At 36.5% G+C, this 15,152-nt stretch overlaps 1 protein-coding gene across 4 annotated transcripts in view; it reads left to right on the forward strand.

Moving 5' to 3' along the window:
• UTRN (utrophin) overlaps window positions 1–15,152 on the forward strand; it is a 348,263-nt gene that overhangs the window by 104,960 nt on the left and 228,151 nt on the right. For all 4 annotated transcript variants that reach the window (XM_039346845.1, XM_039346844.1, XM_039346843.1 and 1 more), the window contains exons 27-34: window positions 1,619–1,798; window positions 3,582–3,716; window positions 8,416–8,565; window positions 9,553–9,714; window positions 10,047–10,175; window positions 11,626–11,799; window positions 13,563–13,718; window positions 14,524–14,694. In XM_039346845.1, the coding sequence (XP_039202779.1) occupies window positions 1,619–1,798; window positions 3,582–3,716; window positions 8,416–8,565; window positions 9,553–9,714; window positions 10,047–10,175; window positions 11,626–11,799; window positions 13,563–13,718; window positions 14,524–14,694 (1,257 nt within the window). The remainder of the gene's footprint in view (window positions 1–1,618; window positions 1,799–3,581; window positions 3,717–8,415; window positions 8,566–9,552; window positions 9,715–10,046; window positions 10,176–11,625; window positions 11,800–13,562; window positions 13,719–14,523; window positions 14,695–15,152) is intronic.

Consider the following 15,152-nt stretch of genomic DNA (forward strand, 5'->3'; position numbering starts at 1 on the left):
GAACAGAGTGATTTGTTTTTTAAGAGCTTAAAGCTGACTATCCTTCTTACGTACTCTTGAAAATGAATTAAATTAGGACTAGGATTATTTACATATTTATAAGACCATATTTTGTCCAGTGTCACAACTAGAGCTTGCACTGTGTGCAAGTGAAAGTGTATGCAAACATACAAAAAACTGTTGCGTATCTTAAAATTCTATATGACTTAAGGTGCTGCTGATAGCTTGAATATGTTGGTTCGTTTGCATACTAATTTTTTTTTTCTCCTTTGAGCCCAGATTGCTGCATAGCCCTGCCATGTATTCTGCAGTTTGATCAGATGGCTTCAGGCTACTTCTGTTTGATCAGCAAATACTGGTTGGAGTAGAAATTCCCGATCTTGCTACATAGTGAGATTAGAGGAGGATGGAATTTGGAATGACATTTGCTTTAATTTTACAGTGAACGTAGAATTAGTGGATTTAATAAGATAACTTAGCATTTCAAAACCATGACAGGGATGTAGAGCCCATTTTGCTTATTCTTGAAATTTCATGCTGCTGTCTCTTAGCTTAATTTATATATGCTTGTATCCTAATCTAATTCATATCATATGTCTAATTGTAATTTAATGGTGGCTAATCAGCTTTCTGAGAAAACACAATGGATGCACAGTTGGGAGCAGCAACTTACAAAATATTGTAATATTTACATACATTTGAAAAGATTACAGCTATTCTGAATGCAAAGAGTCTTTTTTTATTTCTTGTTCATTCTACACATTACAAGTGTCGTATATTGTAAAGAACTGACATTGTCAATAGCCTGGCTATCAAACACTAAATCACTCTGAAGGATTTTTTTTAACATTAGAAAATGTGGCAGCTCATTTAATAAAGCTTTTTGAATTGAATGACAGGATTGCCACTGGCATTTTCTGTTAAATTAGAAAGAGTTTTGTAATTGAATGCTCTGTAGCCTTTGCCAGTCTTGTGCTCCTCAGTTATGTTGACTTTGCAACTGCCAGAATTGCTAGTCAGCGTGACCTTGGTGTTTGAAAAATTATTTATTTCGAAACGGTCACATTCAATAGAATGATAAACTTGGTACTTTTAAAAATATTTTTTTCATGTTTAGAAATGTAGTACTCTTGATTGTAGTGAGATTATTAAAAATTATAGCAAAAATATATGCGCTCTGAAAGTTTTTTTTTAAATGTACTAGTTAATGTTGGCCATATAAAATGGAAATTTTGAGACAATGGTCTTTATGCATAGGAAGTATTTATCTTGGGTTGAGTTGACTTCATACAACCAGATTTATATAAATCAGTTTGCAACAGAATATCTGTGGAGATGAAAGCCTTTTATATGTCAAGGAAGGTCAAAATGATGGTGGGCAACTAGTATAATAAGTGATAAATAGGCAATATTTATTACAGAGTCCAGTGGAGTTGGGTGGCTTATAAATTCAGATCAACCAAATATTGATAGAACTTCAAATGAAGTGTCTTGGGATCCATGTGTATATCAAATACAGTGTAACAATTCATTTCAATATTTTAAGTATTAATTCAGATTCCATTGTTAACACAGTGATTGCAATTGAGTTTGGTCATTATTTGCTTCCTCTGGGCAGAGAGCAAAGGAAGATGTGCTGCAGAAAGAAGTGCGGGTGAAAATTCTGAAAGACAGCATCAAAATGCTAGCTGCTAAACTGCCATCTGGCGGTCAGGACTTAACAACAGAGCTCAAGCTTGTATTGGAGAATTACCAGCTACTGTGCAACAGGATCAGAGGGAAATGCCACACTTTGGAGGTATGATCCATAACTGATTGTTCCTTCCCTTAACACCAATGGAAGGGTTTAAGATATAAGTTTATACTCCCAGAGTTAAAAAAAAAATCACGCTAATGGTTTTTTTTTTAATTTTTGTTTTCCCTTTTTCTCTTTACAAACAACAAATACAAAGTGCATTTTTTCTTCTTTCTTAACAATACTATGTCTCTTACATTTTTTTACATTACTTCTCATACTTTTTTTATTCCTCAATTCTAACCAATTGTAACACATGTCCCATATCTCATAAAATTCTGTTAACTTCTTTGTCCTTTATTTCTAAGGTAAGTTTGTTGATCTCAGCACAATCTAATATCTTGCGTATAATCATTGCATTTGTTGGTATGTTTTCCCTTTTCCAGCATCGCTCATATGCAATGCGTGCTGCAGTTATTATATGTATAATGATGTATTGGAATTGTTTTTCCATTTTTGGATTGATTATGCCTAATAGAAATATTTCGGGTTTAAGTTCATATATTGCTGTATATTTAAAAGTTGGGGATTGGGGTGTTGTTGGACCAGCAACTTATTTAATGAACACACTCAAAACTCTTTTATTATATATTTAATTCTAGATATTTTAAAGCTCCCTAGAGAGCCAGTTGGTATAGTGCTTAAGGCTCCAGGATAGAAACCAGGAGACTTGTCAGTTTTAGTCCTGCCTTAGGCACAATACCAGCTGGGTGACCTTGAGCCAGTCACTCGCTCTCAGTCCTAGGAAGAAGGCAAGTGCAAACTACTTGTGAAATTTTGCCAAGAAAACTGTAGGCACTTTCCAGGAGTAAGCATTGACTTTAAGCCTCACACACACACTAACAGCCCTGTTTAGATAGTGAAGGATTGTAGTTGCTGCCCATTAGTTAGAAACCATTCCATATACAAGTAAAGTAAGTTCAAATAGTGGCTCCAAAATTAGTGGGAGTGCACTGTTTTTTTTTTGTTGATTTTAAAATGTCAATAAAAAGCCAGGGATATATGGGTGAGAAATATATAGCTAATGGAATGCATATATTAAGACTCCATCAATATAGTGATTGTTTCTGAATTATGTATTGCCTAATAAACGTTTCAGGTATATTTAACTTCTATATGCATTCCTATATTTCCTATAATACTTTTGACAGCAATGTGAATTAGCAACTGTGCAGTTAGGCCCCTTATTTAATTCTTTGTACCTGCAAATCAGGAGAAAGTCAAGTTCTCAAACTCTATTTTAGCCACATTGGGCATTACATTACTACAATAGCTTTGGAACGAACTTTGGAATGTGATCCAAATCAATTTTGGGTCATGTTTAAGGTGGCAAATTAGAAAATTCTATGTTAATGATCCAGGTAAATAAAGAAGTATAGAATATGCAAGATACGTTTTTACCTCTTAAGTTAGAAAATTATTACTGGCTATTGTCTCCAAATGTATTTATTTCATGCAGCATCCAAGTTATCTCCATTGTAATCTATACCATCCTATTGTTTTGTTATTGTATAAGGGCAAACATCTGGAATTGGCATGGGAGATTACTGTAAGTGAGCTGAGCAAATGAGAACCTTGAGACTGAGTGAATTGAAAGTATCTGTCTCATTGTTAGGCAATAACTTGTGAATTATCTTGAGTAGTTCTAGAAATCATTGCTGTTGATGAACAATATACTCAGGAAAATCTACATAAAGCTTGAGAAATAAATGTATCACATGACTGAGAAGAGCCAGCCTCTAAAATGGAATGAGTTTTTCTTTTTTCATATATTCTTTACCTTCAGGAAGTATGGTCTTGTTGGATTGAACTGCTACACTATCTGGACCTAGAAGGAGCCTGGCTGAATACTTTAGAAGAGAAGATGAAAACAATTGAACACTTGCCAGAGAAAATAGATGCTGTCAGTGAAGCCCTTGAGGTACAAAGGATAGTCTGTAAAAGTAATTTATTCAAATAAGCTTAGGTTTTTTTAACTGAAGATGTTTTTCTCCTATATTTCAATTCAATGAAAATTCCTCATTTCTCATAATATTTAAGTAATTCTAGAAGTGGACAGATGTGTTGAAAGGGTTTTTTTGGTTGCTTTAATTCAAGATGCATCAATGATGCCCACATGAAAAAAATCTTACTTATTTGAGCTAAAAGAAATGAGTGTGTCTGCAGTGGTATCATCAAAGATCAAAACAGGGCAAAATATCAGATGCAGCATCTCTCTGTAGATTTCCCTCTTTTTTGAATGTGTGTTTTGTGCCTGCCATCTTTTATTTTTATTTTTTTACCCTCCCACAGCTAGTGGACACTTCTAGGTGTCTAAACATATTTTGAAACATTGGTATTTTTGGCTGCGGTGTTGTTAACAACAAAGCTATGCCGTGCAGGGCCACCCAAGATGGACAGGTCATAGCAGAGAGTTCTGACAAAATGTGATCCATTGGAGAAGGAAATGGCAAACCACTCCAGTATCTTTGCCATGAAAACCCCATGGACAGTACTAAAAGGCAAAAAGATATGACGCTGGAAGATGAGCCCCTCAGGTCGGAAGTTGTCCAATATGCTACTGGGGAAGAGCAGAGGCCTAGTACTAGTAGCGCCAGAAAGAATGAAGCGACTGGGCCAAAGCCGAAAGGACGCTCAGCTGTGGATATATCTGGTGAAAGGAAAGTCCGATGCTGTAAAGATTTTTTCTCCATAGGAACCTGGAATGTAAGATCCATGAATCAAGGCAAGCTAGACGTAGTCAAAAAAGAGATGACAAGACTGAACATCGACATCTTAGAAATCAGCGAATTAAAATGGACAGGAATAGGTGAATTTAACTCAGATGACCATCAGGTATACTACTGTGGGCAAGAATCCCTCAGAAGAAATGGAGTAGCCTTCATAGTCAATAAAAGAATAGGAAAAGCAATACTGGGATACAATCCCCAAAATGACAGAATGATCTCAATTCGAATTCAAGGCAAACCATTCAATATCACAATAGTCCAAATCTATGCCCCAACCACTGTTGCTGAAGAGGATGAAATTGACCGGTTCTATGAAGCCCTACAGCACCTTATAGAATTAACACCAAAAAATGATGTCCTTATCATCATGGGGGATTGGAATGCTAAGGTATGAAGCCAAAAGATAACCGGAATAACAGGCAAGTTTGGCCTTGGAGTACAAAATGAAGCAGGGCACAGGCTAATAGAATTTTGTCAAGAGAATACTATGGTCATAACAAACACTCTTTTCCAACAACCCAAGAGACGGCTCTACACATGGACATCACCAGACGGTCAACATAGAAATCATATTGACTATGTGCTCTGCAGCCAAAGATGGAGAAGCTCTATACAGTCAGTAAAAACAAGACCAGGAGCTGACTGTGGCTCAGATCATGAGCTTCTCGTTGCAAAATTTAGGCTTAAATTGAAAAAAGTAGGGAAAAGCACTAGGCCACTCAGGTATGAACTAAATCATATTCCTGATGAATATACAGTAGAGGTGACAAATAGATTTAAGGAATTAGATCTGATAGACAGATTGCCTGAAGAACTATGGATGGAAGTTCGCAACATTGTACAAGAGGTAGCAACTAAACCATCCCAAAGAAAAAGAAATGCAAGAAAGCAAAATGGCTGTCTGAGGAAGTTTTGCAAATAGCTGAGGAAAGAAGGGAAGCGAAAGGCAAAGGAGAAAGAGAAAGATACACCCAATTGAATGCAGAATTCCAGAGAGTAGCTAGAAGAGTTAAGAATGCCTTCTTAAATGAACAGTGCAAAGAAATAGAAGAAAACAACAGAATAGGGAGGACCAGAGATCTCTTCAAGAAAATTGGAGACATGAAGGGAACGTTTCATGCAGAGATGGGCATGATAAAGGACCAAAATGGCAGAGACCTAACAGAGGCAGACGAGATTAAGAAGAGATGGCAAAACTACACAGAAGAACTATACAAGAATGAGCTTAACATCCCAGATAACCACAATGAGATGGTCACTGACCTCGAACCAGACATCCTAGAATGTGAAGTGAAATGGGCCTTAGAAAATCTGAGCAACAACAAAGCTAGTGGAGGTGACAGTATTCCAGCTGAGCTATTCAAAATCTTAAAAGACGATGCAGTAAAAGTGCTACACTCAATTTGCCAGCAAATTTGGAAAACTCAACAGTGGCCACAGGATTGGAAAAGGTCAGTTTACATTCCAATTCCAAAGAAAGACAATGCCAAAGAATGTTCAAACTATCACACCATTGCACTCATTTCACATGCTAGTAAAGTTATGCTTAAAATCCTACAAGCTAGACTCCAGTAGTATGTGGATCGAGAACTACCAGAAATACAGGCAGGATTTCGAAGAGGCAGAGGAACTAGAGATCAAATTGCCAACATATGCTAGATCATGGAGAAAGCTAGGGAGTTCCAGAAAAACATCTACTTCTGCTTCATTGACTATGCTAAAGCCTTTGATTGTGTGGATCACAACAAATCGTGGCAAGTTCTTAAAGAGATGGGAATACCAGACTATCTTATTTGTCTCTTGAGAAACCTATATGTGGGTCAAGAAGCAACAGTGAGAACTGGACACGGAACCACTGATTGGTTCAAAATTGGACAAGGAGTCCGACAAGGCTGTATACTGTCGCCCTGCCTATTTAACTTATATGCAGAGCACATCATGAGAAAGGCAGGGCTAGATGAAACAAAAGTTGGAATTAAGATTGCCGGGAGAAATATCAACAACCTAAGATATGCAGATGATACCACTCTAATGGCAGAAAGTGAAGAGGAACTAAAGAGCCTCTTGATGCGGGTGAAGAAGGAGAGTGCAAAAGTTGGCTTGAAACTCAACATTAAGAAAACCAAAATCATGGCATCCGGCCCTCTCAATTCCTGGCAAATAGATGGGGAAGAAATGGAGGTAGTGACAGATTTTATTTTTCTGGGCTCCAAGATCACCTCAGATGGGGACTGCAGCCAAGAAATTAAAAGACGCTTGCTCCTGGGGAGGAAAGCTATGGCAAATCTAGACAGCATACTAAAAAGCAGAGACATCACCCTGCCAACAAAAGTGCGTATAGTCCAGGCCATGGTTTTCCCAGTTGCAATGTATGGCTGTGAAAGTTGGACCATAAGAAAGGCTGAGCGCCAAAGAATTGAGGCCTTTGAACTATGGTGCTGGAGAAGACTCCTGCGAGTCCCTTGGACTTCAAGGCGTTCAAACCGGTCAGTCCTAGAAGAGATCAACCCCGACTGCTCTTTAGAAGGCCAGATCCTGAAGTTGAAACTCAAATACTTTGGCCACCTAATGAGAAGGAAGGACTCACTGGAGAAGGGCCTAATGCTGGGAAAGATTGAGGGCAATAGAAGAAGGGGACGACAGAGAATGAGATGGCTGGATGGAGTCACTAAAGCAGTAGGTGTGAACTTAAATGGACTCCAGAAGATGGTAGAGGACAGGAAGACCTGGAGGAACGTTATCCATGGGGTCGCGATGGGTTGGACACGACTTCGCAATTAACAACAACAACAACAACAACATAAACACATCATGATCTTCCAGTATATTCCAACTTTTGTTCTGCTAACTATTTTCTTTGTTCTTTGAAATGTGATAGTGAAATACATGATTTTTTTTAAAAAAACACATTTAATAATACAGTATTTTTTGTCTTGGTTTTTCTAAGGACACTTTACAACTTGGCAATTATGTTGACTACTTCGGATTCTTTTAACTTACTTTGACTGGTGCATTAATACATATAAAATAAACTCTTGACTGCTGTTATTCATATAGTACTTCACTGGCATTTATGCAATATGTTCTACATAGAACTCTCTTTGAATATGCTTCAGAAACTATAATTAGAATACATTAGCCAGTCAACTGTTTATTGTCCACAGTTAACTGAAGGAATTCCTAGTATATTTCTGTAGTTACCTCAGAACAACAGTTATTCTTAAATGTTCATGTGGAGGAAATTTCAGGCTGCATTTGTTTTTTGACCCACCATATCTATCATGATCAACTCAGGCAGAAATATGAGATTGGGAATGTCCAAGTTTAGATGATTGCTAGATGGCAACAAAGAGGCACATAAAATTCTTTGTGCTGCCATCTAATGGTCCCCTGGATTTTCACAGCCTAGTACTGGTAACCCTAACCAGAAGAGGCCCTATGTATGTCTGCTTCCATCGTAACTGGAGATTATGCAAACAACATCACCTTCTCCTGTAGAATGCTTTCCCATTGGTGATGCTTTCTTCCCTCCTTTTTATTGTCTGAAGGCATTAAAAAAAACCCTAATGTTTTTTTCCATCCACTTTCAGGTTTGGGTTTACATTGCAGTGATTCTGCTGTCATTTGCTGGTTTTATTTCCTCTTGCTCTTTTTGTTTTGGTAGAGTTCTTGAGTTGTTTTTATGGGTTCCACTATTTTGATTTATTTGTCTGTAATTTCCGTAACTATTTTAGGGTGATAAATGCCATATGTTTCATTGTTCTCTTAATGGTAATGTAAGTCTTCAGACACTGTAAATAAATGCTTTTTCTGAATGATATTTTTTTCCAATTTTAAAATGTCAGATGTTAGAAAACAAGTGCCTACATTTTGGTTTAATTATTTTCTCAGTCACTGGAATCCATTCTGCGTCATCCAGCTGATAATCGGACTCAAATTCGGGAGCTTGGTCAAACATTGATAGATGGAGGTATCCTTGATGAAATCATCAGTGAAAAGTTGGAAGTTTTCAATGCCCGTTATGAGGAATTAAGTCATATGGTATGATATGTAACTTTGATGAAATGAAATATTTGTTTTTACTACTGTCAGCATCCACAATATATAGTTTTGAATGAAGCTTAAAGGTGCTCTTCACTAGCTTATAGAAATAAGAGCTGCCCAATATTTAAGATCAGATGTGCATAATTATATCTATATCTCGTATTATGGTCTGTCAGAAGATGGATAACCGCAGGACCTACACTGTTAACTGGATGGCTGAGTGAATTCTTAATTGAAAGTGAACAGACCCAGATTAAAGCTTAGTGGATCCTATATTTTGTACAGGCGAGAAGCAAAATTATGATGCCATGTCATGGGGTTACATTCCTCAAACAAACAAAAAGGGGAAAAAATAACAGTTTGGGAATGCAATTTTAAATCATGATAGCTATAACCAAGGTAAATGGTCTCTACCAACAAAGACCTATCTCACAAAAATATGTAAAATGACTGAAAGTCTGATTTTATATTTTAAAAAAGATTTGAAGCATGATGAGCAGATTTATACGATTCAGATTACAGAATATGGAGTAAAGCCATAGTAGTTTTAAAAGTTTACTTGCTGCCTTGGAAAGAAAGCAACTTTTTGGCTTTGAAAAATACAGGACAGAGAATCTTGAAAAGCACAAAGAGCTGAATTGATAGTCATTTAGAAACTGTTGTTGTCTATGAGGATTGATGGATCCCATCCTGATTTCAATGGTTATTAATATGTCCTCTGGAAACTTCCATAGGTTTTGACAACAAAACGGAATGCTGAAGTCAGTGCTTCTAGCTTAAGTTGCCATGCTAGGAATCTCTGAATTATGTTCCTTTCGGCAGGTATCCCTTAACCATAAGAAAGTAATATTTCATTGCACTGTTGACAATCAGAAAATAACAGCATAGTGTAAGCAGTTCTGATTTACTATTTTCGTATTTATGTTTAGGTTTATATACAAGTTCTAAAGTTTTCATGCAACGTATTCCTTTGTCTCCCCTTAGGCAGTCAGCAAGCAGATTTCTTTGGAGCAACAACTTCAAATGATGCGGGAAACTGAGCACATGTTGCAAGTTCTTCAGGAAAGCTTGAAGGATTTGGATAGGCAGCTAACATCCTATTTGACCAATAGAATAGATGCCTTCCAAATGCCTCAAGAGGCACAGGTATGTATGTATGTATGTATGTATGTATGTATGTATGTATGTATGTATGTATGTATGAATTTATTTTTTAAAAAACCCTTTTGCAACTTGGTTTTTGAGTTGTAGGATAATTAAGGGAATACATGCTCTATGAAGAAATGCTGATGGTGTCTTACACTATAAAATCAGTAATTTCGGTAATCTTTTGATTTTGAAATAAGCAGTTTACCACTGAAATCAGCACGTGGATATTATAGTCTTTATAATAATACATTTTATTAGTATGATTTATTGGGTAGTCAGATTGATATCTGCTATGTCCTCTCTTCCCTGTTTTCTATAACGAATGGCAGAAAATCCAGGCTGAGATTGCTGCCCTTGAGTCCACCTTGGAAGAGCTTAGAAAGAATGTCTATTCTTTAATGCCACCTTCACCAGAGTGCCGATCTTCCCGTGGTGGGACTCATTTGGATGTCTTGCAGGTAATCATTGAGATCAAGCACTAAGACATAATTAAAAATTAGTTTTTGCTAATTAGTTTCCCAGTGTTCCTGGAATTGTTGTGTTCCTTTCAAATGCAGTGTTTTCAATTGAAATTGTGATAATTTTACATACTATAAAGTTTAATTTATTTGTCACTTCTGTTCTTTTTTCAGTTTCAGTTTCTCCAACCTTTCCCCCTTTCGACTCTCATAGGCATATATTTGTAAAAGTAGGATAATACTTTTACATACTTCTGAAAGTTCCTAATTGTGAAAAAGTGCTATAATACACTTTTCTTAGATCCTTGGGCAATTATTAATCATTTTAATAATTATTAGCATCCTTTTCCCAATATCTTTATATGAGGAGAGAGAGAGAGAGAGAGAGAGAGAGAGAGAGAGAGAGAGAGAGCGAGAGAGCGAGAGCGCGAGAGCGCGCGAGAGAGAGAGAGAGAGCGAGAGAGAGAGAGAGAGATGCACACAGAGAAAGACAGACAAAGATTGAGGACTTGAAGAATCTATATCTGTTGAACAGGATGGATGTTAGCATTGCAAATAGATAGAGAAAATGTTTGAAGAGAAGATGCTACTAAGATCATGGCATTTGAGTGGCTAACCTGAAGCACTGTTTAGTGACTAATGAAAACTAAGTATAGGTGTCAAATAAATCCCCTAAAGAGAAGGAAAAGGAAAGCAGTTGTTTCAAAACAGAGATTGTGATGAGTGAAGTCTAGACAGAGGCATTTATATTTTTGCAATAGGGAGAACAATTTGGTTCTGTGAGAAAGATTCAGTGGACCATAGAAAATAGAAACCAGGATAGAAGGGTTGCGTTTGGAGTTGATGAAGAACTAAGTGGCAAACTTGATAGCATTGCTTTTGAAAGGTAGAAGGGGGAAAAAAAGGCAGTACTAATCAGAGATGAGGAATGCATTCAAGCAAGAAGATTTTTGATATTCTGGGAGGTATTATAAATTCAGGACACGAGATGGTGCTTAAGTCCCATTTTGTGAATTCCCTGATTAGGTAGCTAGAGGGAGAACTGATTAGTTCATGGTGTTCCATGCCTGTTTTTGTGCTTTGGGGCTGACAGAAGTGAAGAAGATTTGGAAACGGAATACACACTGTACCTTTGAAAGTCCCCAAACATAGGCCTAGACAAAACTTCTTGATGGGTTTTTTTTATCTTGTTTTTGAGGAATTGAGCTTCTCATGTTTAACTGAAAAACAGAAGGTCTTGGATTTAGAGATAAATTATTTTATAAGTTAGAGAAGAGGCATAATGCTGGGAAATATGGTTACAAGGAGAAGAAATCCATAATGACATAAAAGAGAGAGAAATGCTGAATTAGAAGAGTAAGATATAATTTATAAATAAGAACAGTTGGTAGAAAGATTTTTCATTCTAAGTGTGTGAATGTATCAAATGTTTGCTTTCTTATATAAACAGAGAAAGCTCCGGGAGGTATCCACGAAGTTCCAGCTCTTCCAGAAACCAGCGAATTTTGAGCAGCGTATGCTGGATTGTAAACGAGTTCTGGATAGTGTAAAAGTTGAACTCCATATCTTGGATGTGAAGGATATTGATCCGAATATCATTCAGTTTCACTTTGATAAGTGCATGGTAATATAATGCTATGACTAAATTTTCTTAATTTCTCTCTGTGAAACTTTTATTTGCTCCATGGCAGTGAACTTTCCACTAGCCTGGCAGTCGACTTTCGTAGTAGTGGTAGAAAACATGAATGAAAGGAAGAGACTTTGTGCATTGAGATTAAAAAAAAAATCAAAGAATATGGTTTTCACTCATATTATCAGAGTAGTATATGTTCTAAGAGCATGATTTTGTTCTCCAATTTAATAGCACCTGCAGACCCATTTGCTATAGAATCTCATCAATATAAAAGACTAACACATTCATTGTCTATTTAGCCAAGATTTTAGGCATGATTTTTTTTCCAAACCTGTTTGGAAACAGAATAATAAAGTATCATAGTTGAAAGGGATCTTGGAAGTATTCTAGTCCAAATCTCTGCTCAAGCAGAAGACCCTATACAACTTCAGAGAAATGGCTGTCCAGTCTCTTTTTAAAAGGCTCCAATGATGGAGCACCCACAACTTCTGAAGGCAAGCTGTTTCACTGGTTTATTGTTCTCACCATCAGGAAATTTCTAGGTTGCTTCTCTCCTTGGTTAGTTTCCATGAATTGCTTCTTGTCTTGCCTTCTTCTGCTTTGGAAAATAGATTGACCCCCTCTTCTTTGTGGCAGCTCCTCAAATATTGGGACACTGATATGTGTTACTAGTTCTTCTTTTCACTAGACTAGATATACCCAATTCCTGTTGTTCATATGTTTTAGCCTCCAGCTTCCTAATCATCTTTGTTGCTCTTCTCTGCACTCTGCAGAATCCCAACATCTTTTTTATATTGTGGTGACCAAAATTGGATGCAGTATTCTAAGTGTGGTCTTATCAAAGTCTTATAGTGCAGTACTAACACTTCATATGATATTGATTCTGTCCCTCTGGTAATAGAGCCTAGGATTGCACTGGGTTTTTTTGGCTCCTATAGTACATTACTGGCTCATATTTAAGTGATTGTCCATTAGGACTACAAGATCCTTCTCTCAGTTATTGCTATTGAGCTAAGTTTCACCTGATCTGTACCTGTATATTTGGTTTTTCTTGTCTAAGTGTAAAATCTTACTTTTCTCTCCACTGAATTTCATTTTGTTAGATAAGGCCCAATGTTCAAATCTGTTGAGATCCATCTGGATCTTCATCCTATCTTCTGGGCTGTTGGCTATTCTTGCCAGCTTGGTGTCATCTGCAACTTTGATGAGTTCCCCTTCTATTCCCTCATGTAAAACATTTGTACTGCAAATACAGAATCTCCCATTAAAGTGTGGTCAGTCTAAGTCCGAAAAAAATGAGCAAAGTCTTAGCAGTGTGAACAAAGCAGTGCATTTTGTTTTTAAATTGTGGATTTATTTCATTGCACTTGGGCTGTATTCAGACATCATTACCAGACTTTGAACATGCTGGAAACTTGAGGGTTATTTCCCCCCTTTCCTTTTTTGCTCTAAGCTGCAATACTATCTTCCATTCATTCTTCATGTTAATTTCTATTTGCTATGATGTTGGGGGCATTTTTGTAATTTATTTTCTAAATATAAACCATTGCTCAAAATGGGTTACTGACTAATTTGAATCTAGTTATAGTTAATATATTTAATTATTGTAGCAAACTGAACACCACAGAATGTGCATAGATGATAATGTGATTAAATTCTGCTACTTATTGAAAAGTAAAATTAAATGAGTAACCTGAAATATTACAATATGTTTTAATATAATATAATAAAATTATATGGTGCCCTGGTTCTAGAAACTCTATAAGACCTTGAGTGAAGTAAAGCTTGAAGTGGAGACAGTGATCAAAACAGGAAGGCAGATTGTACAGAAACAACAGACAGACAACCCCAAAAGCATGGATGAACAACTGACAGCACTGAAATTCCTTTACAATGATTTGGGAGCGCAGGTTAGTATTTCATATGTACAATTTTGTTTCACTGTGTGAAATCCATTTGAGGTAAATTTCAAGCATTTAATTAAATATTATTTGAACCCGATTTACTATTCACCAGCTAAATCCGAAATCTATAATGTTTTAAATCGGAGATCGAAATACATAACATCAATACTATTATCCAGTGGTTGTGGTTGATGAGAAATGTAGTCCAGGCTTATCTAGAGTAACTCCACTCTGTTTTGAGATTTGATAAAAATTTTAAAAGCAACATACACATATTTTTTGGAAATGAAATAAATGATTTAAAGGATGGTTTCTTGACAGATCATTTTTTTCCTTCATGAGTCCATCTAGCTTGTAGAATTGTCATTGAATGCCTTTTCCTTATCCATTTTCCTTCATAGATGTAGTTGACTGATGAGGACAAATTCTTTTTAGAGGCAAGTAACCATAGCCAAAATAGAGGTTGTGGAATAATACTAAAATGTATAGATGCTTTGAGTGCAATTCCAGAAATGTGTAACACTGCTTGAAAACCTTTAGTATTGACAAAATCACCATCAGTCAGCTGCATAAAATAGCTTTATTTAGAACAGCTTACATCCTATGAAGATATCTTTAACATCATTAAACAGCAACATCTGCCTATGCCAGGTCCTTAGGAAGGACTTGATAAGTACATAAAAATGCCAGATCCCATCTAAACATCTGCTCACTGTGTGACCACACATAATGTTGATCAAATAAGTTTTCTTAATGCTTTGTTCTTGATGCTTGCTCTTTTACATGCTTTTTTTAAAAAAAAAAAAAACAGGTGACAGAAGGCAAACAAGATCTAGAACAGGCATTGCAACTCTCGTGCAAATTCAGTGAAGTCTCCCTCTCTTTATCCAAATGGTTAGAGGTGACAGAAGCTGAACTGGTGCACAAGTCCACTTCAGAACGTTTGCTTTCTGATCTGGACACTGAAATTGCTTGGGCTAAGGTAAGCAGCCTGTTCTCAAACTTCTTTATTTGCATCTCATTCTGATACTTGTTATAGTTCTTACTGTTGAACAAAAATGTGTTTTGCCTTGGAAGCAGGTTAAAAACCAACATTTTTAACCTGGAGCCTAGCTTAAATATTTATTTAATAAATATTTGAATCCAGCAGGTGATAGTGCATTCAGTGATTTCAAATCTGGGTGAATCCCCCTGGATTTTTCTTCTGGTTTTATGGGGGAATCTGTTTGAAAGTGTATTCTATATTGCATGCAAACATGTCATGCTGAGTACCTCAAGGAATTCCAGACTTCCTGCAAGAAATTTAGTCTCCTCTCCTCTCCTGTCCTTTCCTGTTATAGGGACATTTTTTTTCTGACACTATTGCATGCCTCAGAATTCTTTTTAAAAAAGCAATTCGGTAATATGCATGCTGCTCATTGTGCATTTATTATATTAATA

Source organism: Crotalus tigris, unplaced genomic scaffold, assembly GCF_016545835.1.
Source record: "Crotalus tigris isolate CLP2741 ecotype Arizona unplaced genomic scaffold, ASM1654583v1 scf7180000018030.5226217, whole genome shotgun sequence".
In the NCBI taxonomy this organism is placed as follows: domain Eukaryota; kingdom Metazoa; phylum Chordata; class Lepidosauria; order Squamata; family Viperidae; genus Crotalus; species Crotalus tigris.